Source organism: Acomys minous (genome assembly GCF_964271855.1).
Source record: "Acomys minous genome assembly, chromosome: 6".
NCBI lineage: Eukaryota > Metazoa > Chordata > Mammalia > Rodentia > Muridae > Acomys > Acomys minous.
In genome coordinates, this window is record NC_140487.1 from 80726615 (window position 1) to 80754176 (window position 27562).

Below are 27562 nucleotides of genomic sequence, written 5' to 3' on the forward strand. Positions count from 1 at the left end.
GTCTGTGGTTAAGCAACCTCCAGAACCTCCCCGTCATCCCTGTGGGTTATCTGGGGTCAGGCACTTCCTGGTAGAGAAGGAGATAAACAGGGCTGACTTAACACTGTGTCTGTTAATACTGGACACAAGCACATTAAGGGCTGAATATGTCCAGTGGATCAGCCTGCCAGGAGAGAACTCACCAAAGGACTTGGGTGTCTCATGAAGAAAGGGCCGAAGAAGGGAGGTCACAAAGAAGAGACTAAGTACGTCAAGATAGAGAAGCCAAGACTCATGGAGGATCATTTCTGAAGTCACAGGGGAATGGGATTAGCATGGCTGAGGGGAGAGCTAGTTAAAGTGTAGAATGAATTCCTCACACTGAGTGTATATGAAGAGCAGGTTTATAAGTGATGACGGCGTCAGGAGAACGTACATGACAATAGTAAATTATGTGGGATCAACAAGTGCAGTGAAACCATCCAAGCCACTGAAGGTCATGTACATGGATTTTGAAACTACCAAATGCTGAAAAGAAATGGATGAGTGAAAAAAAGGAATCAGCCTTTAAAGCCAGGAAGGTCCACCCTCCCCAGCATGACTTGGCAAGCAGCTTTTTCTCCCCTGCCTTGGACCCTCATCCCCTGGTTCGCTGGATTCCCAGTTCAACCACCCTCAGCCTTCAGCCTTCCAGCTCTGCTGTCTGCATCTTGGATACTGGCAGATGCTCTTCAGTGTCTCCTGCCCACTGTTAATTTGTGCCGGACACTGCTTGCTTTATGTGTCCTGTCCTCTTTATTACATGACCACACTTTCAAGCTTGGCCATAGCATTTTTTGGTATCTCAAGTACACTTTAGCTTTACAATGAAGGGTATTTCCACCAAATTGAAGCATTTCATCCTGCGGGGAAGTTCTTTAAACCAAAAGGCAAACAACTCAAATAGCTTCAGGAAGCCCCCAAACCTGACTAGACTCATTAGGACCCTCCCTCACTGAGTAAACAATAAGCAGAAATCACCCACGCTGACTGAAAAGGGTTTACATCAAGTGAACCACTAGGAAACTCAGCTAGTCTGTTCAGCTGCCTGCAGGTGAGCAGTGTGTTCCAGGTCCCCAGCTTCCATGAGCTGTCACCCATGCTGGGGTGGCCTTTGGTGATGTAGCTGTCTTTGACTTATTTCTTCTCATGTCAGTAACCTTGCATCCACATCCCTGTAAGTAATCCCAATGAAGTCATTGGTTCAGCAAGATGGACTTGGTGGTATCCTTACTTTGGTGTGTCATGGTTCGTTATCTGGATTGAATAGTCATGTGTGTTTCTCCCCAGGAAAAATCTTGTCATACAACAAAGGGGAAATTTATGGTCACCCACACTCAGCTCAGAAAGTGGGGCACACAGTAGGGACCTTACAAAAGAAAGAAAGTCTTCCTTTCTGATCTAATATAAATGTTTAAACAGTCTAGAATATCATGTTTCTTAGAGTACCTCCCCTTCAGTTTCTCATACAATCTTTAATATCTGAACTCAAACAACACTTTTTCTTTGGGGACATATTTATAGATTTTTAAATCTTTTCTAAACATCAGATTTTAGCTCCTGGAAAAATACACTTTTTTCCACACTTTGGAAGATTTCTCTTGTGAATTTTCATGGGTCAAAAAGGTGATTTCCTTAAGATAAAATAATATCTTTAATTACTATTTTAAAGCAAGTCTCAACACTTCTGAATCAGTAAACTAAGCCATAGAGCCGTGATGCATAAAGCATTGTGCGTAAGGGCATTATCAAATCATTCAGAGGTGTCAAAGTAGTCTCCAAAGTGTTGGTTTCTGGAATGACACTCCACAGCAGCTAACAGCCTAGAATCAGTATCTGGAAATAACACAACCTATATTCTCTCTGGCTCCCAATCCTCCAGCCTGTCAGTAAAAATTACCTTCCTGGGCATAAACACCGCAGAAGCAGACATCCCCTACTGACAAAAAAACAAAACAAAACAAAATAAAAAAAAAGCAGAGAGCTTCCCACCCATGAATACAACCACAACTTCATGACCGAGCACTAAAATTAATTTTTAAAATCTAGACAAAGAAAAGAAAACTCACAAAATTTCTATTGGCTTGACTACTTTACAGTGCTCCCTCACTGCCAGTAGGATGGCTCTGGATGGAGCACTCATGGAATAAGACCCAAGCTGAAGTTCTGGAAATCCTGGCAGATTATGCCATAGGCAGTAACTGCCCTTGGTATGCTGAGCAAGCAAGGGTGAGAGTCAATGCCCTAACAGCTAGATATAGGCCTAGTGGGAGGGGTGGGGTACAGAAGGGGGAGCCAGAGGGAGGGAGGAGGGAGTGTGTGTAACCATGTGCCCTTTGGAAGCAGTTTCCATTGAGGCAAGAGCACTCTCCCCATGCTTTTCTATTGCTGTGATTTAAAAAAGAAAAGAGCTGACCAAAAACAGCTTGTGGGAGAAATTATTTGTTTGACTCAGAAGTTACAGTCCATCCTGGAGGAATGCTGCTTCAGGAGCTTGGAGCAGAAAGCTCAGAGGACCGCTGCTTAACAGCCCACCTGCCCAGAGCAATCAGCAGTCAAGAGCATGATCCGCAGACACGTGCACAGGGCAGCCTGATGGAGCCAACCCTCAGCTGAGAGGAGGCCCTCTTCACCAGCACATCCAGACTTGTGTCAAATTGACAAAATCTAAGCAGCACACCCAGCTGCTTGTGTAATCTGACAGATTATGATTTGGTTAGCTAGTTCCCAATCTAACCTCCCAAAAGTGGAAAATAAACTAGAATCTAATTATGATTTTCCCCCATGTATCTGATGAGTCAATTTATGCTAGGTGCAAGGGCTTAGTCAAATTCATCCTTTCGGTACTCTCTCTTTACAATTATTACGTAAAAATAAAGGCAAGCATGGAGATAAAAATATAGTAGTTCTAAAAGTTTTAAAACTTCTGCATGTGTTAAATGGTTAACTTGGCTGTGTGGAAGAAGCACAACTGGGCCTGCACTGGCTCTTGTTTCATTATTTACATTAAACAGAGCGCAGAGGGGAAGAGTGTCACTGGGAGCACCTGTGTGGAGGGGCAACTGCAGCTTGGCAGCCCTCTCCCCGTGCAAGTGTGTGCAGCTGCAGCTCTGCAGCCCTCTCCCTGTGCAAGTGTGTGCAGCTGCAGTTCTGCAGCACTCTCCCCGTGCAGGTATGTGCACCTGCAACTCAGCAGGACTCTCCCCATGCAGTTGTGTGCAGCTGCAGCTCTGCAGCACTCTCCCTTTGCAGATGTGTGCAGGCTCCAAGGTCTTGGTGAACAGATAGTCTACCACAGAATTGAAGGTTGTAACTCTTTATATTTGACACTTCACACTTCCTGCTCCTAACTGCCCCCTCTCCCTGCAGCTGCTCCTAACTGCCCCCTTTCCCTGCAGCTGCTTCTAACTGCTCCTCTCCCTGCAGCTGCTCCTAACTGCCTCTCTCCTGCAGCTGCTTCTAACTGCATCTCTCCCTGCAGCTGCTCCTAACTGCTCCTCTCCTGCAGCTGCTCCTAACTGCACATCTTCCTGCAGCTGCTCTTAACTGCCCCTCTGCTGCAGCTACTTCTAACTGCACCTCTCCTTGCAGCTGCTCCTAACTGCCCCTCTCCCTGCAGCTGCTCCTAACTGCATCTCTCCCTGTAGCTGCTCCTAATTGCCCCCTCTCCCTTCAGCTGCTCCTAACTCCCCCTCTCCCTGCAGCTGCTCCTAACATCCCCTCCTCCTGCAGCTGCTCTTAACTGCCCCCTCTCCCTGCAGCTCTTCCATACTGCTCCTCTTCCTGCAGCTGCTTCTCTCTCTACCTGGGTTTGTTATCATCACTTTCCAATTACCTGTTTCATTGTAATACTTTCTGCCTCCCTTAAGATATGTTTTTCTCCTTTAATGATACCATCTCTAAACTCAAGAGCTACCAACACACATATAAATACTATAAACACACACACACACAGGGACAGAGAGAAGGGGGAGGGAGGGAGGGAGGAAGGGAGAGGGGAGAGAGAGGTCTGTCATAGATGGTCCTTATGTTCAGGTATTTTTGTTCTATTTCTGATTTCTTCAAAGCTTTCAACATCAAAAGATGGTGAACTTTGTCAAAGGCCTTTCCTGCACCAACTGAGATGATCTTCTGATATCTTTCCTTAAGTATATGCGTGTGGAGATTGTATTTAATGATTTGTGCATGTTGGGCTAACAGGAACAAAGACCGTTGCCAAGGCTCACAATGACTTACCAAGAGTTTTAAATGTGTAAGAGAGACAGTATAAACATTTCCCTCTGACAAGTGGGAAGGAAGAGCTAAGAACAAACATATTAGAGAGTAGACTAAGTGTTCGTATTTAGAGTTAGAGTTGATTGTCAAATCAGTGGTCCCCCTTGACTCTGAGCATGACTCTGAGAAATCAGCTACACTTTACCTAAATTATAGCTGTAAATTTCTCAAGCCTAGGACTTTTAATCCAATCACTTAAAAAATATAATTCTCCTTTCATACAGATAGAATGACACATACCAAAGGAATTGCCATACCAATCATTTTAGCCACTGATGACCACAGAAGAGCTGAATGTACATAATAACTCACGTGGCCATTCAGGTGAATAGAAAAGGAAATAAATTCCACTTGACAAAGTACACATTTTTGGTAAAGCCAGTAAGTAAATAAGGCACAATCTAGAGGCATCACAAACATCTGTTCTTCCCTTTATCCCCAGGATCTCCTGTTGGACTTTGGATTCTTGGCTCTGGAGCTTCTGCTGTGTTCTAAGAGGAGGGGTCACTTCACCACCTGCCTTCTAAACTAAAGGTGGGACCCCTGTGCTTAGTCATAAGCACATGCCTTTCAAAACACCTGGAATAAACCCAAAGAATTCATGTCATTTTCGTTTGTGTTGTGGCCCGCCGACACTAACCAGGACCACCAGAGTGATCATGGCTTTGAAACTGTCCATTAGAGCATGGTGAGTTCACCAATGGGTACCAAGTAAAGAGAAGGATTCCTTCTCTCCCAGAGTCTAGCTGTAGCTATTAGTTTAGCATGGATGGTATAGTTGTTTGAATAAGAATGCCCCCCATAGACACATGTATTTGAATACTTGGTCCCAATTAGTAGAACTGTTTGGAAAGAAGTACAAGATGTAGCATAGTAGATAGAAGTGTGTCACTAAGGGATGGATTTGTCTAGCACCATTCCCAATGTCCTTGCTGCCTCCTAGTTTGCATTTTGAGAGGTGAGCTCTCTGCTGTCCCTGCTGCCATGCTTTGGTCGCCATCATGTTGGCCTCTAACCCTCTGAAACCATAACCACAACTAAATTTTATAAAGTTTATATATTGTTTGGTCATGGTATTTTATCACAGCAATAGAAAAGTAACTAATACAGAGACTAGAGCCCCATGAAACCCTCCCACTTCCAAGACTGACTATTGACAGAACCAGTCTTGAAAAGGCCCAGTGCAGGCAACCACAGCTGCTGTGAGGTCATGATTGCAATGCCTGTGCTCTGCCGCAGAAGATGGCTTTTTACAGCTCCACTCTATCTTCTAGCTCTTATTGTGTAGTTGTTTTTAAGGATAGAAGTGAAAGGGTTGTTTTATCTTAAGCACTTTGGACCCTCACAGAATCTTTAAAATAGAGAGTTATACAAAACATCTATTGTCTTTATAATGGGTCGATTAATCAATACAATGTGGAGACTAGGGCCTTCACTTTCTTCCTCATTTCCTTTCATCTCTGAAGCATTACCAGCTCTTTCAATTCGGGTGTTCTCCTGGACACACCTGAAATCTAGCTACCATTCATAGATGGCTACTCCCACAGGAGGGCTGCCTATAGACCCAAGTCCTCCTGCCATGGCCATTTTGAGTTCTACTGGCTTCATGAGCTCACCAGATCACTAGAAATCTGGAAACACTTCCCGTTCTTCATTACATCAACCCCTCAACAAAACTACTGCCCTTCTAACATGCCTCCAACTGCTGCCCATCCAGCCAACTTCTTTATGTTGTTTCTCCCTAAGGATAATATCAAGGTTTTTTTTTTAAGGCATTCAGGTTGGCAATGTTTTCAATGTAGATTGTACACAGTGAAAAAAACCTCTCATAGTTAGCAAGAGGATAGGGATATGTCATAAAGAGCATGGGATAATTTATATAGTAAACACATTAGGCAATTCATACAGAGGAATTTGACAGTGTTCACATTTCCTTTCACCTATCCATATCTCTGTGCCTAAATAAACAGGAAGTGTAAGGGGAAACCTAATGGAGAAGATTGTTGTATAAAAGCCATCCAAACCACTGTCTATAATGTACATAGCAACAAAAGTAAGTGCACGGATGGGAAAAGGATCATAATCCACTTCAGTGCTGTAAACAAATCAGGTCATGTGACTAGACAAATGGATTTCATTGGTACTCACAGATCATATAAAAGATGGACCTTAGAGTCATAACTCTTGAAAGGGTTCTTAAGTAATGGTTCCAGATGACAGATGAATAATGTCAGGTCCCCTTTCATCCAGCACGCTATGTCCCAGTTTACACCTGCATTAAAAGTAAATTGCATTAAACCTGAAAAACACCCCATACAACTCAGTGAACGAGAAGTGCTCAGTTGAATTTGGCAGTGTTCTGAGACACATTCCGCTGCCCATTCTGAAGGGGGAAACAGGCCCTGTTAGAGATGTGTTTGCACAAGCTGTTCAGTGCCTTTCATCCTCAGTTTACTACCTCAGCTCCTCCCCCAACCTCTTTTAAATTAAAGAACTAAATTCAATTATTGTTTCTCAACTTGGTTTTAAGCTCAAGCTACCTAAATAGACCAAGTCTCATTTTTATTTATCTTAGTTAATGATTACTTTTGAAGAGAAATTAGTACGTCAAATAAGACAACTAACTACCTGTAACCACTTGTAACTCCAGCGCCCAGGCCATCTTCTGCTCTCCCCAGGCAACCAAACACACGCACCATCACTCACAGCAAAACACACATACATGTGTAAGTAAAAGTGAAAGTAAACCTTCAAATAAATATATGACTAAAAAACAAAACTAACTTAAGACAACACTAGCATATTTTTCCAAATGAGAAATATTTCCAATTAACTGGGTACCCTATATAGAGGGGAAATGAAATCTACGTGAAAGAATAATAAATTGAAATCATTGATAGCTATTACTTACCCTATTCATTTCAGTCCTAATACTTCAATTCCCTTAAAAGTTAACTAGCTATTATCTATTTGTAAAATAAAATTAAAATACATAATATGGTAATTATGTCCCATCCAGAAGTAAAGAATGTGATAAAGTCTTTGTTATTTAAGACTTTGCTTACTCTTAGCATAGTTAGTAATCAATGGATTGGCTAAGCCATTCCTTTACTAATTAAAAAAAAAAGCTTCATTCAAAATGACATTAACATTTATGAACTAAATTGGAATTATTCCTGTCAACGTTTTTAAAATCTAGTTTTATAACATAATTACATTTCATAATTATTCATTTTTCAATGACTTGTTTTATTTCTCTGGGTATCTCCGTGAGTTTAAGTGCACCAAAGGCATGCAAGTATGCAGAGGCAGGAAGAGGGTATCAGTTTGCCTGGAACTCAAGTTCAAGGTAGTTCTAAGTCTCCTGACATGGATACTAAAAACTAAACCTGGGACCTCTGCTAGACCAGCAAGTGCTCTTACCCACTGAGCCATCTGTCTAACCCCTTCTTAGTCATCAACTGATTTCAGCATGGGTGCCTTTCCCCAGATAATTTTTTAAGGTGCTAAATAGAGCAGATGGGGAAATTATGGCAACATCTGAAGATTTCTTTGATTTGACTGGGTTGTTGAGACAGGGTCTCATTCTGTAGCACAGACTGGAACTTACAATCTTCCTGACTTCACTTCTCACCTGCTACTATTGCAAGCTGGAGACACTTCTTTTATTACAGTGAGGGATAAAAATATTTTCTTTATTACTGGGTAGAGATGGAGGGTACCGTTAAGCATTCTGCAGCACAGAAGTCATTCATAATTAGATATTGTTTCTACTTAAAATTTACTTTTTTCTGCTTCCAAGAAAATTTAGACCTTGCAGAGTGCATTTACAGGAAAAAAAGTTGCCCTAATGACAGTTTTATAGGATATAAAATGATAAGAGTGTTCTTGTTAGTCACACAATGAATCCTAACTTTAATACTAATATAAAATAATAATATATTTTAATTACATAATAAGACATCCAATTCATACAACTTTTAGAGAATTAAAAAATCTTCTTGGTGCCAGGCATGGTGGTGCATGTCTTTAATCCCAGGACTCAGGAGGCAGATGCAGGTGGGTCTCTGTGAGTTAGAAGCCAGCCTGGTCTACAAAATAAGTTCCTAGACAGCCAGGGTTGCTACACAGAGAAACCCTGTCTCAAAGAAAATTTTTTTAAGCCAAACCAAAAAAAAAAAAAAAACCATTTGATGGATGCAGGCAGAACAGAACACTATATACTTGGGACATGGAAGTTTTAGCTGTTCATTGCTTCACTTCGAGATGCTCCTAGAGAGAACCGCTGGAGGGAAGGCTTCGGGGCTCCAGACTCCTGCTGAGGTTCTGGGTTCTGATTTCTCCAGGTTCCAGCAGAAGAAATTCTGCTCATTATGCCAGGAGAATCGTTCCTCGGAACTGATATCCTTACAGTTTTGTTATTGTATTCACTAATCCTCTTTCCCTATTGTTTAGGTTAGTCAGGTTATAAGGGACATATGCTTAGTTAATAAGTTCATAATAAAATATATTTGTTAAGAATATTGAGCCTACATGGAAGTACTTACCCAGCTGGTGAAAAACTAAAGCATTCACACTTGAAGCCAGTGTCCTCTCTTCGGTGTTGTCCGTGAGTCCAGAGCAGTTTTTACCTTGTTCATTCCCAAAGCAACAGTGGAAACTTGTTTTGGATAACCCAGAAATGTAGATACCCCTCGAATTAAATTTAGCTTCCCTAGAGGCTTCAGGAGCCCCAGTCGAAGTTGAGGCATCCTCTGTGATCCCAGCAGGCGAGGGAAAGGTGTCGTTCTTTGTATTTGGTGGTGCACAGAGCAACTGAAATCTCCAGGGAGAAACTGGATATGCCAGGTTAAGGGCAGCTATCAAATAAAGAAATTCTGTTAGGGCGCAGAAAGATAATGAAAACAAGTGATCATTTTGATGATGATGTAACTGGAAAGTATTTGAGATTAAACAGCACATTACTCAGAAATACTTACCCTTCAGGGTTTTCGCTCAGTATCCAAGGACTAGCTCTGATCTCCCACCTGCCAGTGTATTGGACTTAAAAACGTGATATATTTACTGAACTAATTCCATTCTCTGGCAACATACCTTTGGTAATTCTTGCATCAATTTTCCTTATTAGTCTAACATGCTTATGTTTTACTATGAGAAAATTTACATTAATTCTAACTCACAGAATAAGTAAGAAGTATCTGGATATCTAATTATATCAATAAGCACGAAAACCCTCTTAATATTCGTTAAGGGTCACAACAGTGTGCTAACACTTTTCACTGAATGTTTTTGGAGACAACAGTTGCAATGTCTCCTGGACCTTCCCAGGAGCCTCCAGGTGTATGATGTCATATAGGAAATGCCACATGTACTCCCCAGGAAATGACGCAAAACAACAGATTACCTCCAGGAAACTCACACTACTGGTAAACCATTACCTTTTAAACATATAACTAGGAGCACTCACAGCACTGTACCTGAAAGCCTCATATTCTAAGTGTATCTTTAAATAAGTGCTTTCTGAAAATAAACAATCAACTCTCTAAACTTCTGCACTTTATAAATGAATCCAAATAATCCGGTGACTTTCTCGATGTGTATATTCCCCAGTACAGAGTGAGAATTCTGAGAAGTGTGTTTGGATTTGTATGGAATGAGAGTTTTGAAGGATTAAATATAAGAAAATATAAAAGGTCAGAAACAAACAATGTTCTTTGCTGTCTAAATGGAAAAATAAACCACATAATTCAAACAAAGGCATAATAATTCCAAAGGTCAAGTATAGAACTAAGCCATGGGAGGACACAGGAAATGGACACATATATCCCTAAGAAGTCACCACAATGACTCAGTCTGCACGATTCCATCAAGGCCACTGGACAAACAAAATGGACTGCTGATGTGACTTCAGATGACAATGAACACCACAATATAGGAAAAAGGCTTTCTAGCATGCCTGTAGAACCTTTGTATTTCTGTCTATTCAGAAGGTAGAGGTAGGAGGATCACTGGGGCCAATGGTTTTAAGACAAGCCTGTGAAACATCATGAAACCTTTGTCTCAAAAGAATAGGGAAAGCAATAAAAAATGAAGGGAGGGTCTGATTTATAATAACTACATTTTAAAAAGTGTCAAAGAAGTGACACTAACTAAAAAACGTGGCTGAAAGAAATTAAAGACAATACAAATGGAAAAATGCTTTATTTTCATACAATTGAAAAATAGCTATTTTTACCTTAAAAAAAAAAAAACTACCTCCCAAACAAGCACACAAATTCAGTGCAATCCATATAAAAATGTCAGTAGCATTCTTAACAGAAATAGAAATAAACAGTATGAAAGTTCATATAAAACCACAAAAGACCACCAAAAGTAAAAACAAACAAACAAACAAACAAAAAAACCTGTATGGCTGATATAGGCTTAATATCCAAAATAAACAAGGGGCCCCACCTCCATGCAGCACTTATTGAGCTCAGTGGGTTTTTAAAAATAAAAAGACATGAAGTTGGGATAGAGATGCATTTATTGAGTATGGGGGGCACTGAACATGAGTATGCATGTATGTATGAATACAATACTAAAAACACTCTAAAATATCCCTAAGATGTTCAAAAGACACAAACATCTGCAAGAAGAAGATACACAAGGGCCTACTCTTCCAGAAGACTCAGGTTCAAGTCCCAATACACACAGCATGGTTTACTAAGTTCTGTAGTTCTGGCTCCGGGGACTCAGACAGGTATGCCTGTGGTGCATAAACATACATGCAGGCAAAACACAAAGGAAGCAAAACAAAAGAAAGTATGCAAGGAAGCAGCAATGGGTTCGTGAGAAAATGTTCAACCTCACTAAACACCCGATAAATCAATCAAAATCACCATGAGATATCACTATAGATAATGACAATATATACATTCTCGGAAAATGTTAGGGGAGCAGATGTTAAATGCTCAAAGCATGAAAATGATAATGTGGAACAAAACACTCATCGGTTCATCTCAGCTCTACATATTTTACACACTCCAAAACATCTCCAAATACACATAATGCCATATAAACACTTTACAATTACAGATGAGTCTGAAAAGTCTAGGCACCAAATATTAAATAATAAACCACATTTCCATGAGTTAAAAAAAATGTCATGAGCAATGTATAGCTAATTTCAGACAGGAGAATGTTATGGTTCACTCCAGCAACAGGACTACACACACACACACACACACACACACACACACACACACACACACACACACATCTAAAACAGCTTCCTCTGAAGCACAAATCTACAGCGGGTAAGAGGAGGGATGGCTATGCATTAGTCTCGACAAGCTGTGGTATTCAGTGGCTATTCCAAACATATGTGCCATTCCTTGATAATATGTCCTCAGAGCATCATACTGTCATTACAACAAAAGAGTTCACCTGCATTTATCTGTGTGGGCATAGGTGTGTGTGTGTGTGTGTGTGTGTGTGTGTGTTTCAGACTTTTACACTTAGAGACTAATTGGCTCTTCTGGATGGGTAGCTTTCCAACTGCAAAACTTAGAACCAATCATCCCCTGTGATTACACCATGCATTGCTTATAAAGGTCGTGACATCTGTACACACATCATTGTCATTGTCATCAGTTCTGTTTCTCTAGGCAGCACTAATGCACAGCTTAATGTCTATAACATTTTAGGAACTTCTTAGATTTGTCTAAGACAAAAAAACCAACAAGAAGTTAGTTGAAGTGTATGAAGTAAATATCTCATCAGAAATATAGTCGATTAACAACCAACCTTACAAAAAAATCAAATAGGTAAACCTGAAATGAAATCTTACACTCGTCTTATTTGATGGAGTAAACACATGTATTGCTCATGGAACTATAGAAAAGCTATGTATAGATGTGGGTTGGGAATACCAAATACCAAAGTTACTGTTCAATATAAAGACTCATCGTTAGAGATTGATCTAGAAAAATATCCTCCCAAATAGACAAAGGTACATGCAACTTACCCCAGTGTAACAAAACCACATAGAATTTCTGACAAATCATCTTACTCCAGAGACATGCACCTGGAAAACAATAAATCAAGAACAAAACAATGCACATAGAAAGGCTTGTATAACTGGCAGGCTGTGGAAAACACACACACACACAAAGATTAAAAATAAATCTTCAAACTTCCATGCTCCACTATATTGGGCCATATCAGAGAACCACTTCACACTATATATATGTATACGAATCTAAGGAAGTTTACAAAAACACAAACATTACATAAAATGACAGAATTTTAAAACTATGATTAAGAATAATAATCAATCAAAAATGGACAGTCTGCCTGGGTAATATAATGTTCTGCTACCACCCTTGATTAGGGAAGCTTCTTTTTGGGGTGGGCGACAATCACTGCTCATCAAAGCCCAGAGAGCAAGAACTCAGGCCCAAGTGGTAAATCTATGTCACTCCTTTCAAGGCTAAAGGAACAAGATAGAAGAGGGGGTGGAAAGAACGTAAGATCCAGAGGAAGGAGTGGGACATGGTGGAGCAATGTGTTTTCAGATATCACATGCTGTTGTATTCCTAAACATTCAGTGGCTGTGACCTGCACAAGACTGGACCTCTCAACATTCTATAATGAAGGCTGAATGGGCTTAATGTGGCCCTACTCTTCCTGAGAATTAACAGGTAGTTAACAGTTGCTATGGGAGAGAGAGACATTATCTTCAGCGATGCAGCCACTGGTAAGCTCACCCATGTAAATAATGCCTCATCCATGTTCCAGGAGGTAAACCCAATTGATCTATTTGGTATTAGCCATAAAAGAGGAGTAGTTGACTCAAGAAAGGAGTTAGCACACAAGTACTCTTCAGAAATGAGGATTATTAGGAGGAAGTTCTTGGATACCATGATCAGGCCTCAAAGCAGGGAATTTAGAAAAAAAATAATAAAATGTGTCATAAACAGCATAACAGGGCCTTAAATCGAAGAGGAGGATTCCCTTTTGAAAGGATCTTGATTCTGAGAGATGCCTTAATAAGAATAAGAGAGAGACCCATTGCAGACAGGATGTTGGCGTGAAACCAGAGAACTTTAAGAACGAAATCTCTACATCAGAAGGGATGTCTGTTGTTTTACATGTTTTAGGAGGTGAGAGGGAAGTTTTAGACTATCTGGTGTGCAAGGGGCATGAAGGAGACACTTTACTCGATAGGGCCATAAATAAGGAATTATAAAAAAACATATCAATCACAACTTTTAAGTCTATGTTTTAGAGAGACTGCTAAGAGGGATATAGCCTGATTTCTTCAGGCTATGGGATCTGGCCTCTTAGACTGACTAGAGACTTAAAAAAAAAAGGCCCACGATTTAACAAATGGTTCATAAAACAGTCAAACAAAATCAAAGTACAAGAGAAATTAGTTGTAAAAAGGAAGAGGATCCATGGGAGGGGGATAAAGGGATTAATACAATCAAAATATACTATAGACATGTAGGAACATCGTAGTGAGATCTATTGTTATTTCTAAGAAATATGGACTAATAAAAGACTTTTAAAAAATCAAGCAAAGGGAAAACTAATGGGAAGCTGACCAAAATAAGTCTAATGCAGCAAATGCTATTCTAATGTGTTCTAATGTCAAACTAGAAGTCCCACATGTGCTGACATCAAATAAATTCATAGTGCTTAAAAAGGAGGTACAGATAATTCAGGCATCAGACCCTTGTGACCTATTTCATAGGACATTGATACCATTAGTGGGAGATTCACCCTTAATCATATCCGTAAAGGCCTCATTGCTTTGTGTGGTGTGTGTGTGTGTGTGTGTGTGTGTGTGTGTGTGTGTGTCCCCACATGTGTATTTGTGCAAGTGGAGACCAGAGGTCCATGTCAGATGTCTACCTCAATTGATTTCCCACCTTATGTTTTTGAAGCAAGGTCTCTCACTTGGGCCTGGGGCTTACCAACTAAGCTAGGTTGGCTGGCCATCAATTGCCAAGCATCCTCCTGTCTCCACCTTCAGAGCACTGATATTACCTGGGAGAACAGCTGTACGCAGCATTTACATGGATGCTGACTCCAAACACAGGTGCTCATGCTAGCACCGAAAGAATTGTACCAAGCGATCCACATGTACATCCAAGGCCCCCCTTCCTTAGTTTCAGTATGTAAATTTGGGGTGATATATTCACACCACTCCAGTGGGCACGCTACACCAACAGTTCTCAACCTGTGAGTCGTGACCCCTTTGGCAAACCTCTATCTCCAAAAATCTTACATTATCTTTCATAACAGTAGCTAAAATTATACTTACAAGAAAGCAACAAAAATGATTTCATGGTTGGGGGGTCACCACAACATGAGGAACTTAATTAAAAGGGTCACACAGCATCAGGAAGGTTAAGAACCACTGCTCTACACTGACAGTGAAAAGGAGCAATGTGCTTATAAGTCATTTACACAGAAAGGAGAATTGACTTCCTTGGAAATGTGTGTAATAAAGTATTCTGCACCCCAACACCATCATTGGTAATTAGCGTTCAGCCAGGCAAAGAAAAATAATTGAAAATAATTGTAAAAACCACTTCCTCTCCTCTCAAAAGCATCGATTGAAGACATCTATCTCAGGACTGGGGAGATGCTTGGGGGGTCAGAGCTGTACCAGCAGGAGGACCTGAGTTCAAATACCCAGCACACGAATAAAAAGTCAGGCATAGCTGTATGTACTTACAACCCCCCAAGGGAGCAAACAAAAGCTCACGGGGGCTCCTTGGCGGCCATTCCAGCTCTAGGTTTTGTGAGAGACCCTGACTCAAAGGAATACAGTGCAGTGAAAGAACAAGACATCCAACATCTCCTTGTGGCTTCTACATGCCACACATAAACACACACATGCACACGTACACACACACACCTACATACACATACTCTATCTACAACACACACACCTACATAAACATATGCACATCATACACAACACACTTACATATACACACAGAGACAGAGTTTTTGAGGTCTCACGTTTAGTCTAGAAATATTTTCAAAGAAAATTAAGCCAATTTTGACTATTATAGACATAATAAATTACTGTAGAATAACTAACATTTAGTCTTGGGCAGTGAAGAAATCTGTTCATTTCCAAAGTGAACTAATTGAAAATAATACTTTGAGAATACTGACTTTATAAACCAAAACAAGTGAGACTATCATAAAAATGACAGCTTAGTCATATTTGATCTATAATACTACTTTTCTGGCAGGGCATGGTGGTGCACGCCTTTAATCCCAGCACTCAGGAGGCAGAGGCAGGCAGATTGCTGTGAGTTTGAGACCAGCCTGGTCTACAAAGAGAGTCCAGGATGTCCAAAGCTGCACAGAGAAACCCTGTTTCAAAAAACCAAAATCAAAACCAACCAAATTAACTACTTTTCAAAAATAAGAGATCAGAAGCTGGGTGCAGTAAAACACTCCTGTGATCCTAGCTTCAGGAGGCAGATGCAGGTGGATGTCTGTGAGTTCGAGGCCAGCCTAGTCTACAGAGTGAGTCCAGGACAGCTAAGGCTACACAGAGAAACCGTATCTTGAAAAACCAAAGGGGGGAGGGAGGTTGCAGAGGGAGGAATGGAGGGAAGGAGATTAGTTTGTCCTGGCCTTTCCTAGATTTCTTTATTCTCCACAGTTCTCTGCAGTCAGTTCACCCCTGGATGGCTCCCCTAAGTCAGATTCAACAGGAGGACCCTTCAGGTGACAGAACACCACTGAGGGAAATCATGGCCTCAACCCAAGCAGGAGGCAGGAGGCAGGAACTGAAGTGAGGCCATGCAGAAACACTGTGTTCCAGCTTACAAGTAAGCAAGTTTCTTGCTACAGCTTGCTTAGGCTGCTTTCATGTACAGTTCAGGAGCACCAGCTTAGGGGTAGCATGGCCCACAATAAGCTGAACTCTGCCACATCAGTCATCAGTCATGAAAACGCCCCACAGGCTTGCCATTAGGCCAGTCTGATATGGGCGTTTTCTTTCTTTCTTAAAATTAATTCTTACCCAGAGAACCAAGATGGCGGCAAGCAGTGTGGAGAATGTTTGGAAGCTCCAGTGAACAATTCAGGGAATTACACAGATTTCTGAGCCAGGAACATTAAGATCCACACACCACAGCAGCAGGAGTGCTCCACGGTTCGGAGGGACCAAGGTGCAATTCTGCCCAAGGCACTAGCTCAGCTCAACCACAGCTCCCCTGCTGTGACACAGGCTGGACGGAGTGCTCAGTTCCACCCTAGGCGCCAGGTCAGCACAGCCGCAGTTCTCCTGCTGTGACGCAGGCTGGGCGGAGTGCTCATTTCCACCCTAGGCGCCAGCTCTGCGCAGCCGCAGTTCTCCTGCTGTGACGCAGGCTGGGCGGAGTGCTCACTTCTACCCTAGATGCCAGCTCAGCACAGCCGCAGTTCTCCTGCTGTGACACAGGCTGGGTGGAGTGCTCATTTCCACCCTAGACGCCAGCTCAGCGCAGCCTCAGTTCTCCTGCTGTGACGCAGGCTGGGTGGAGTGCTCAGTTCCACCCTACATGCCAGCTCAGCACAGCCGCAGTTCTCCTGCTGTGACAAAGGCTGGACGGACTGCTCAGTTCCACCCTAGGCGCCAGCTCAGCGCAGCCGCAGTTCTCCTGCTGTGACGCAGGCTGGGTGGAGTGCTCAGTTCCACCCTACATGCCAGCTCAGCACAGCCGCAGTTCTCCTGCTGTGACAAAGGCTGGACGGACTGCTCAGTTCCACCCTAGGCGCCAGGTCAGCGCAGCCGCAGTTCTCCTGCTGTGACACAGGCTGGGTGGAGTGCTCATTTCCACCCTAGGCGCCAGCTCAGCGCAGCCGCAGTTCTCCTGCTGTGACACAGGCTGGGCGGAGTGCTCAGTTCCACCCTACATGCCAGCTCAGCACAGCCGAAGTTCCCCTGCTGTGACGCAGGCTGGGTGGAGTGCTCATTTCCACCCTAGGCGCCAGGTCAGCGCAGCCGCAGTTCTCCTGCTGTGACGCAGGCTGGGCGGAGTGCTCAGTTCCACCCTACATGCCAGCTCAGCACAGCCGCAGTTCTCCTGCTGTGACACAGGCTGGGTGGAGTGCTCAGTTCCACCCTACACGCCAGCTCAGCACAGCCGAAGTTCCCCTGCTGTGACGCAGGCTGGGTGGAGTGCTCATTTCCACCCTAGGCGCCAGGTCAGCGCAGCCGCAGTTCTCCTGCTGTGACGCAGGCTGGGCGGAGTGCTCAGTTCCACCCTACATGCCAGCTCAGCACAGCCGCAGTTCTCCTGCTGTGACACAGGCTGGGCGGAGTGCTCAGTTCCACCCTAGATACCAGGTCAGCGCAGCCGCAGTTCTCCTGCTGTGACACAGGCTGGACGGAGTGCTCAGTTCCACCCTAGGCGCCAGCTCAGCACAGCCACAGTTCTTATGCTGTGACGCAGGCTGGGCGGAGTGCTCATTTCCACCCTAGATGCCAGCTCAGCACAGCCACTGTTTTCCTGCTGTGACCCAGGCTGGACGGAGTGCTCAGTTCCACCCTAGGCGCCAGATCAACACAGCCACAGTTCTCCTGCTGTGACACAGGCTGGGCAGGGTGCTCAGTTCCACTCTAGGCACCAGCTCAGCACAGCCACTGTTCTCCTGCTATGATGCAGGCTGGGCAGAGTGCTCAGTTCCACCCTAGGCACCAGCTCAGTGCAGCTGCAGTTCTCCTGCTGTGACGCAGGCTGGGAAGGGTGCTCAGTTCCACTCTAGGTGCCAGTGCAGCACAGCTGCAGTTCTCCTGCTGTGACACAGGCTGGGCAGAGTGCTCAGTTCCACCCTAGACTCCAGCTCAGCTCAGCGGCAGCTCTTCTGCTCTGACACAGGCTGGGCAGAGCGCTCAGTCCACCCAAGGTGCAAGATCAGCTCAGTGGCAGTTCTCCTGCTGTGACATAGGCTGGGCAGAGTGCTCAGTTCCACCCTAGATGCAATATAAAATATTTAAGAGTTACTCTAACTAAGCAAGTGAAGGACTTGTTTGAAAAAAATTCAAAACTCTGAAGAAAGAGATTGAAGATGACATGAGAAGATGGAATGATCTTCCTTGCTCATGAATTGGGAGAATTAACATAGAAAAAATGGCCATCCTACCAAAAGCAATCTATAGATTCAATGCAATCCCTATCAAAATAAATACAGAAATTTTAAAGACATTGAAAGTTCAATTCTCAACTTCATATGGAAAAACAAAAAACCCAGAATAGCTAAAACATTCTTGTACAATAAAAGGTGCTCTGGAGGAATCTCCATACCTGATCTCAAACTGTACAATAAAGCAATAGTAATTAAAATAGCATGGTACTGGCAGAGTAACAGGCTGGTTGATCAGTGGAATCGAATGGAAGACCCAGATATGAATCCACACACATATGGTCACTCGATTTTTGACAATGAAGCCAAAGCCATTCAATGGAAAACGGATAGCATCTTCAACAAATGGTGCTGGTCTAACTGGAGGTCTATGTGTAAAAAAATGCAACAGGACCCATATTTGTCACCTTGCACAAAACTCAAATCCAAGTGGATTAAAGACCTCAACATAAAACCAGAGACACTAAGTCACTTCGAAGAAAAAGTGGGGAAGAGCCTGGAACATATTGGCACAGGAGACAATTTCCTGAACAGAACACCAACAGCCCAGGCCTTAACATCAACAATTAATAAATGTGACCTCATGAGGCTGAGAAGCTTCTGTAAGGCTGGAGACACTGTCAACAGAACTAAGTGACAGCCTACAGACTGGGAAAAGATCTTCACCAACCCTACATCTGACAATGGTACAATAACCAAAATATATAAAGAACTCAAGAAATTGAACACCACCAAACCAAATAACCCAATTGAGAAATGGGGCTTGGAGCTAAACAGAGAATTCTCAACAGAGGAATATCAAATGGCTGAGAAACACTTAAAGAAATGCTCAAAATCCTTAGTGATCAGGGATAGGTAAATCAAAAAAACTCTGAGATTCCATCTTACACCCATCAGAATGGCTAAGGTCAAAAATTCAAGCGACACTACATGCTGACAAGGATGTGGGGAGAGAGGAACACTCCTTCATTGCTGGTGGGAATGCAAACTAGTACAGCCACTTTGGAAATCTATCTAGTACTATCTCAGAAAACTAGGAATAGGGCTTCCTCAAGACCCAGCTATTCCACTCCTTAGAATATACCCAGAAGGTGCTCCAGCACACAACAAGAAAATTTGCTCAACCATGTTCATAACAGCCTTATTCATAATAGCCAGATCATGGAAACAGCCTAAGTGTCCATCAGTAGAAGAATGGATAAAGAAACTGTGGTACATGTACACTATGGAATACTACTCAGCTATTAAAAACAAGGAATTCCCAAAAATTGTGGATAGATGGATTGAGCTAGAAATGATCATAATGAGTGAGTTAAGCCAGAAGCAGAAAGACTCAAATGGTGTATACTCACTTATATCCACATACTAGCCCAAAGGACATGTCCCATGAAAGCCTTCACTTACCAGGAAACTGGGACAGAGGGGACGACATCCTACTGGGACTGTAGATGAGAGAAGCATGGGAGAATAGCAAAATAGAAGGATCCAGAGGGTCCTAGAAACCTACAAGTAGAACATTATGATAGGCAGATTTGGGCCCAGGGGTCCCACTCAGACTAAGGCACCAGCCAAGGACAATACAGGCGGTAAACTTCAAAGCCCTACCCAGATCTAGACAATGGTCAGAACAGTCTCCACACTTGAGTGGAGAGTGGGGTATGACTTTCTCATGTACTCTGGTACCTTACATTTGACCGTATCCCCTGGAGGGGGAGACCTGGTGGTACTCAGGGGAAGGACAGCAGGTTACCGAGAAGAGACTTGATAACCTATGAGCATATACAGGTGGAGGTAATCCCCCTCAGGAACAGTCATAGAGGAGGGGAATAAAGGGAAAATGGGAGGGAGAAAAGAATGGGAGGATACAAGGGATGGAATAACCATTGAGATATAACAAGAATAAATTAAGAAAAAGAACATTCAAATAAATAGTCTGAGAAAAATAAAAATAAAAATCTAAAAAAAAGAAGAAGAAGAAAAAGTGGCAAAGAGCCTAGAACTCATTGGCATAGGAGACAACTTCCTGAACAGAACATCTACAGTTCTTGCTCTAAGGTCAACAATTAATAAATGGGACTTCATGAAACTGAAAAGATTATGTAAAGCAAAAGACACTGTCAACAGAACAAAGAACCCACCTACAGATTGGGAAAAGATCTTTACCAACCCTACACCTGGCAAAGGGCTAATATCTAAAAGATATAAAGAACTCAAGAAATTAAACACCACCAAACCAAATAATCCAATTAAAAATCGGGTACTGAGCTAAACAGATAATTCTCAACAGAAGAATATCAAATGGCTGAGAAACACTTAAAGAAATGCTCAACATCTCTAGTCATCACGCAAAAGCAAACAAAAATGACCTTAAGATTCCATCTTACACCTATCTGAATGGTGAAGATCAATAACTCAAGTCACGACACATGCTAATGAGGATGTGGAGACAGGGCAACTCTCCTCTACTGCTGTTGGGAGTAGAAACTTGTACAACCACTTTGGAAATCAATCTGGTGCTTTCTCAGAAAAATTGGATTGGTTCTACCTCAAGACCCAGCTATACCACTCCTGGGCGTATATCTAAAAGGTGTTCCACCATTCAACAAGGACATTTACTCAACTATGTTCATAACAACTTTAATAGTAATATCCAGCATCTGAAAACAACCTATATGTCCCTCAACTGAATAGTGTATAAAGAAACTGTCATACATCTCACCATGGAATACTACTGAGATATTAAATACAAGGAAATCTTGAAGTTTGCAGGCAAATGGATGGAACTATAAATGATCATTCTAAGTTAGATAACCCAGACACAAAAAGATATGCATGCTATACACTCACTTACAAGTTCATTTTAGTCCAACATAGATGTCCTCTGAGAGACTCGACCTAATGGGAGATAGAAACAGTTACTGAGACTCAAAGCTGGACATTGGGCAGAGTGCTGAGAGTTGTAGGTATGACTCAGGCAATAGAAGGTCCAGCAAGGAGCAGGAGCTCCACAGGAAGACTACCAAAGCCTAAGGATAGAGGTACCATGGAGGGGCATGGAGGAGGGGGTAGTCTCCACAAACTGATGTTCCAGTCAAGGACAATGCATGCAAAGAACCAAGATCCCTTTTTCAGATGTAGCCAATAAACTGTGGATTCTCCACATGGGGCGAGGTGGGACTGCTACTGAACCTCTGGCATGAACTTGGGGGCCTACTACTTGGCCACTGCTCCCTGGCAACACAACCTAGAGGACATACAGTGAAAGAGGATGCAGACTACCCTAATTATAGGCTGTTCCCAGAGGTCTAAAGGAGGAGAATAAGCAGAAGAGGCAATGGGAAGATAAGAGTGAGGAGATAACAATTGGGAGGTGATGTGAATAAATTACAATAAATAAAATGTACATTTTAAAATCTGGAAGGAGGAGAGGGTTGCTGTAGAGATTGATACACCAACAGGGATCATGCAAGGCAAGTATCTATACACTCAGCTCAGTAGTAGTGCATAGGCAGTACAGTCTCCTTGTGGTTCCTACAATGTGGGGAGTAGGGACTCCTTCTGACATGGACTCTGGTCCCCCAATGTGAATCACTTCCCCTGGGCTGTGTGGACTTTCCAAATCACAGAGGAAGAGGATGCAGATAGTACAGATGAGACTTGATGAGCTGGAATCAGATATTAAAGAAGGAGATCCCCCCCCTTTCTGAGGGCTAGGTGATGGAGGGAGGGAGGGAGGAAGAGGGTATGTGGAGGGGACTACAATCTGGATGTAAATTTTAAAACTTAAAACTGCATAACAAGCAGATAACTTGTATTCCTAATCCCACTACATGGGAATAGCTCTGAGACATGAATGTCTACCCATAGTCAATGCTTCTTATTGGTTACAGAGCACATGTGACCTAGGACTGGATGCCATTCTTCATATGGCATGAATGAATATTTACAGATGTCTTTCTTCTGCTCATGAAAACAGCAGAGAACTTGCCTTAATTGCTATGTGCACCTTGCACACCTAATACACTTATAATTTTAGGATGCTGTAATGCTTGTGAAAAATTATGTTCTCAGAACAAAATGATAGGACTTAGAAGCTGGATCAGAACTGACAGGATTCATTCCTCTCAGCATGCTGGATGCTGACATCCTACATCCTTCATGTTCCAGTACCAAATCCTTCAGTTGCTGTGCTGCATCAGAACAGGGCAGCTCCAACGACAATTTCAAAGAAAGTATCTGGTCCCAATTGGTACAGCCTTTCAGACTGTCACACACAGGACTGTTATTAAGCCTGGAAGTTCTCAACACTTAGGAAACTAGACCACAAATGATATTCCTACATTGTTTAACCATTTTCCCCAATTTAATTTGGGCCCCTATAAGGGTATTAATCATCTCCAATCAGCCAAAAGAAATACTAAGAGAATGACACCTCATTTCCATTGAGGGTGGGTGGGTAGGTTATTTTGGTTGCTTTCTGAGCTTCAGATGTTTATTTTCATTGGGAGTTGATTATAAGTTATTATTGGTCTTATCCAGAGAGAAAAACAAGATTGGACTCAGGGATGTCTCTCTTTTCCTATATCTTTCTTTCTTGGGTTTGGAGATAGGGGCTGAAAAGAAAGAAGGCGGAATATAAAAATACATAAGGATGGTAGGACAAAAAGTAGATAACTGAGGTGATACCCCCACTTAAGGCCTTAGCTGTGCTCACAATGTTATATTCAATTCATTGGTATAGAAATTTGTATCTTGATACAAAATAAGTTTAATATTGATACCCTGATATAAAATTCAAATCTAAGATTATTCTTCACACACATTATATATATTTCTACTGTAATATGAGGTGTTTTTCCCATTAACTCAAGTAGAATGAAAGGTTTCCCTCCAATTCTTTGAAAATCCTATTGCAGGCTGTTTAGGATAAATAAGTTTAGGCAAGTTAATTGTCAACGCATCAAATCATGGTCATTTCGATTACTAGTCTAGTTTATATCATAAGAATATGCATCCTACAGGTAACACATAGGTAGGAATCTATCAACAAATAAAGTAGAATACTTAGAGAATGTCCTACAGAATATGGCATTGAAGGATGTTTACATTGTTTTAATGATTCTTTGACAAGACAGCCTAACTCCTGGTAACACCAAGCCCTCCTCAAAGATGATGAGTAACATCAATGAACCTCCTCATGGAAATGGCTTCAAATATGGCAAATCAACCACTGGGCAAAATGGCCTCATTTTGACCACTGACAGAATTCTGCTTAAAACTTGGCAAGCTTGGATGCAGGCAGAGGCAACAGCCAAGCTCTGCCTCACAAATGTCAGACAGATATAGTAGACCAGAAGGCTGAAGATGATGCTCCAACGTTTTAGAGAGTTATGGGTGACTCTTCAGGCTGCAAACTGTCTCTGTCATTTTTTCTTTAATTTGGAAGCTGCTAACCTGCACTTCCTGTTTATTCAAGTAATTAATTTTACTCCTTTTCAAGTCTCAGATGGGGTTGAAGACCAAATAAGTTAGTTTCACAATTAAGCTTAGCTGTTTAGGGGTTAAGATGTTTTTAGGTCTAGATTGATGCTTTAAGTTGATAGAGATGAGATTTGGTAGATATTTAGTTATGTTCAGAATTTTAGACTCATGGAAACAAAGAGCAATTCAAACAATTGATGGACCCAAGGGCTGGTTCTCTGAAGGAAAGAAACCCGAATTGCTGTGCACATCTGTGAGGCTAGCCTATAAGGGATGCTTTGTTCTTTCGTTTTCTTTTTTTCTTTCTGTACTGGTTTCTTTATTTCTTTCTTTTGAGTCAGGGTTTCACTGTATGTAGTCTTGGATGTCCTGGAACTTGCTCTGTAAACTAGGCTGCCCAGGAACTCACAGAGATCTTTTCGCCTCTGTCTCAAAAGGGCTAAGATTAAAGGTATGTGCCACCACTTCTAGGCTGGGATTATTTCTTCTTAATTAAATCCTATTAATGGGAAACTCATATCTAATCTTGATCTTAGAGATTTGAAAAGACACTTTTAATCTGGCTACACCTTCTTCTGGCACCCTATATAGATGACATGAAAGAAGAAAGCTCACCATATCTTTGTTTACTCTCACTAACAGTTTCTTTCCTTCACTGGCATTAGAGCCTACTTCTTAGTGATTCCTGCATACAGAAGATCAGCTGAGACATGCAGTGTCATTGATTGAACAACTACTGTGTTCTTGAACCTTCCATTCATAGTCAGCTATTGTTGGATTAGCTGGATCATAGCCTTAACCGATTCTAATAAATCACCATTTTTATATATATTCATGGATTCTCTCAAAGAACTATATGAAGAGCTGTCCCAAAATGTAAAAAAACAAAAACAAAACAAAAACAAAAAACAAAAAAAAAACTTAAAAGAAAAATGAAAAGAGGAAAAGAAAAAAAAAACCTTTGTTACGTAGAAGACACAAGTTGCCTCAGAATGGCTCTAAGTTCAATTCCTGCAGTTCTCCAAGGTTAGGTCCAGATACTGGTGAAGATGATATTTGTGCCCTCCTACACAAATCAAGCTGCTTCCACACCAACAAGTCCTAACCAGGGTGAGGTGTTGGCTCTGTTTCTTAACAATTAAACTTTATTATACAACCCAACTATCTTACACAAGAGGGAAAAAAGGTTAAAGAGAAACAAGAGTGAATTTTCTGGTATCTGTTCCATGGGATGGGTCCCCTGGTTTCTCTGGCTGCGTGCTGGTTCAATTGGTACACTGATCCTTTTCCTGATCCACATGCACCCCAGCCTGGTCTGAACATGCTGCCTCCTCTCGTCCTCTGCCTGGGTTGTCTCGAGTGTGCAAGAGCCTGTCTTCTCACACCATAATCCCACAATAATCCAGGTGGAGTGCCCCGGTCCACTTCCTGAATTACAGGCCCAGGATTGTTCCACCCAGTCTATCTTAAGGTTAATCTCAAGAAGTATCTGTGGTGTTTCCAAGGGGCAAAGCGCACCAAGACTGCTTTCACCTGGGACGTACCAAGACTGCTTTCACCTGGGACAAAGCCTTCAGTCCTGGCACAGTGCGGTAGAGCCTAAAGACATAGAGTAATGAAAAAATTTAGCCACAAGCCTTCCTATGCTTTCTGGCTCATCTCCTTGTTCAGGACTTTCCTCCTTTTCCCCATACTTTTGTTTTTATCCTGTCTTCTAAATGATTTACTTACCAAACTTCCCCCTTTTTCAACAAAATGTACCACATAAGCTCTGATAAAACCTGTCATCCTACAATAGCCCCAGTTTTTCTGATACAACTGTAAAAAGACGTTTCAGATGCTGGGGAGGACCCATTCACTCCAGGCCAGAGAGAAATATTCATATTAGTCCTCTGTTTCCTCCTGTTCCCTTTCTTTGATGCTCTATAGTTCCCTGTCTTCTGCTAGCTCACTTAGGAGCAGTAGCACTGCTGGCAGTGGGATTAGACACCATTACCCCAAATCAACTCTAAACTTACTTTCTCTCACCGGCCCTCCTGCTTCTACTTTTCTCCCTTGCTCTGCCTTTATGAGTAGTGGTCTCTTAGATTTGCTCTGTAACAAAATCATCTGTATATTGCTCCCTAATTATTACTTTTCAAAAGTCTCTTCAGGAATACAAGATGGCAATCTCATGACGCATTGCAGCTGATCCAGTTTAAATGCCCTTCTAGCTAAATGACCAGAGGATTCTCTTTTCAACAGACCTGGAAAAAATCTCTGACAATGACACTCCTCAGTTGAAAGCAGATAAGAAAGAGGTGATATCCAGGTTCCACACTTTTGCTGATGCCACAATGCCCACTTCTTTTGAGATTCTTACTCCCCATCTATCTGTGTTTATTAGGATTTAGAATGATGCAGTGCCTCAGTTGTAAAATGGGATGCTTATGAAATTACACAAGACTATACTCAGCAGGTATTGTTCAGCCCAGAAAGGAATGTGTGTTGGGACAGCTTGTCTGCCAATATAATCAGTCTTACCTTGGGCAAACAATTTTAGTAAGGAGAGGCTGCAGGAGAGAAACACAGGATACAACTGTAACAATGTTCTTATTCCCAAGGAACTCCCTTTACCCCTATAAAGGGTCACAGCCAGATTTTCCCTGTGGCCAACCCTCAGTTTCTTGTGGTAAAAAGACTTCCCATTGTTGTGTATACTAAAAAACAGTCCCATCTGTTGAAAGTCAGACTATAGTCTCTTTCTGCTTTCTCCTTTTTAAAGCTGATTGTACGATATTAATAATAGGTCTTTATCAACTGGCTAGGAAAAACACTAATGTTTTACCTATTCTATGATAATCATGGCTGGTTAGCAATGATTGTTTGTTATCAAGAAAGCTATTTGAGGCTTTTGAATGTCCCCAACACAAATGGTAAATGCTTAAAATGATGACTGTGACAGTCATCATGATCTGATGAATAATTATTTGATATATATGTATTGGAGTGCCACACTGCACCCAATACATGTACAAAATTCCTAGTAGCCAATTACATTTTCAAAAATATTTTAAATGAAAATAAAATAAGAATATTCTCAAATAAAATCTAAAAGAATTTATCATTGTTGTTTCACACTACTAAAAAATAGGACAAACTTCCTTATGATCAATGGGTATTGTCCCAAAGAGAAGAAAGAAGAAAGAAGAGAGAGCACTTCAGAAGTTTTTGAGACCCATGTCTTGTGAAGAAGCTGACATGGCTTGGAGGACAAGAAACCAGAGGTCAGACAGCCCAGAGACCTAGGATAGAGCTAAGAATGAGCAAGGGATTCTGATGACTGCTCTTTAGTCACCTCCCCCTGGTAGGGTGCAATAACTGGCCACAGATGAAGAGGATGCTGGCAGTCCTGATGAGAGTTGGCAGGATGGGGTCATTTGATAAAGGAGGACTCACCAACTCTGAGGATTAGGAGAGAGGCATGGAAGGGGAGTAAGAGGGAGTGAAGGTAGTATCAGGAGGAGACAAGGGAGGGGCTACAATTGGGATTTAAAGTGAATATACTTTAAAAAAATAGATTTAACCAAAAAAGAAAAAAGAAGAAGATACATATTTATGAAGTGTAAAAGACCTGTAATTAAAAATGCAAACATTAAACAAA

At 41.9% G+C, this 27562-nt stretch overlaps 2 protein-coding genes across 2 annotated transcripts in view; one reads left to right on the forward strand and one right to left on the reverse strand.

Moving 5' to 3' along the window:
* The window catches only part of LOC311599999 (leptin receptor-like), a 58056-nt gene extending 41657 nt beyond the window's left edge, over positions 1–16399 (reverse strand). The window contains exons 1-4 of the mRNA XM_084786180.1: positions 16334–16399; positions 12302–12361; positions 8841–9170; positions 6442–6565 (exon numbers count right to left, since the gene is read on the reverse strand). Coding sequence (XP_084642306.1) covers positions 6442–6565; positions 8841–9170; positions 12302–12341 — 494 coding nt within the window. The 5' untranslated portion in view covers positions 12342–12361; positions 16334–16399. The remainder of the gene's footprint in view (positions 1–6441; positions 6566–8840; positions 9171–12301; positions 12362–16333) is intronic.
* The window catches only part of LOC311600663 (PRAME family member 12-like), a 300082-nt gene that overhangs the window by 199684 nt on the left and 72836 nt on the right, over positions 1–27562 (forward strand). The window lies entirely within an intron of this gene.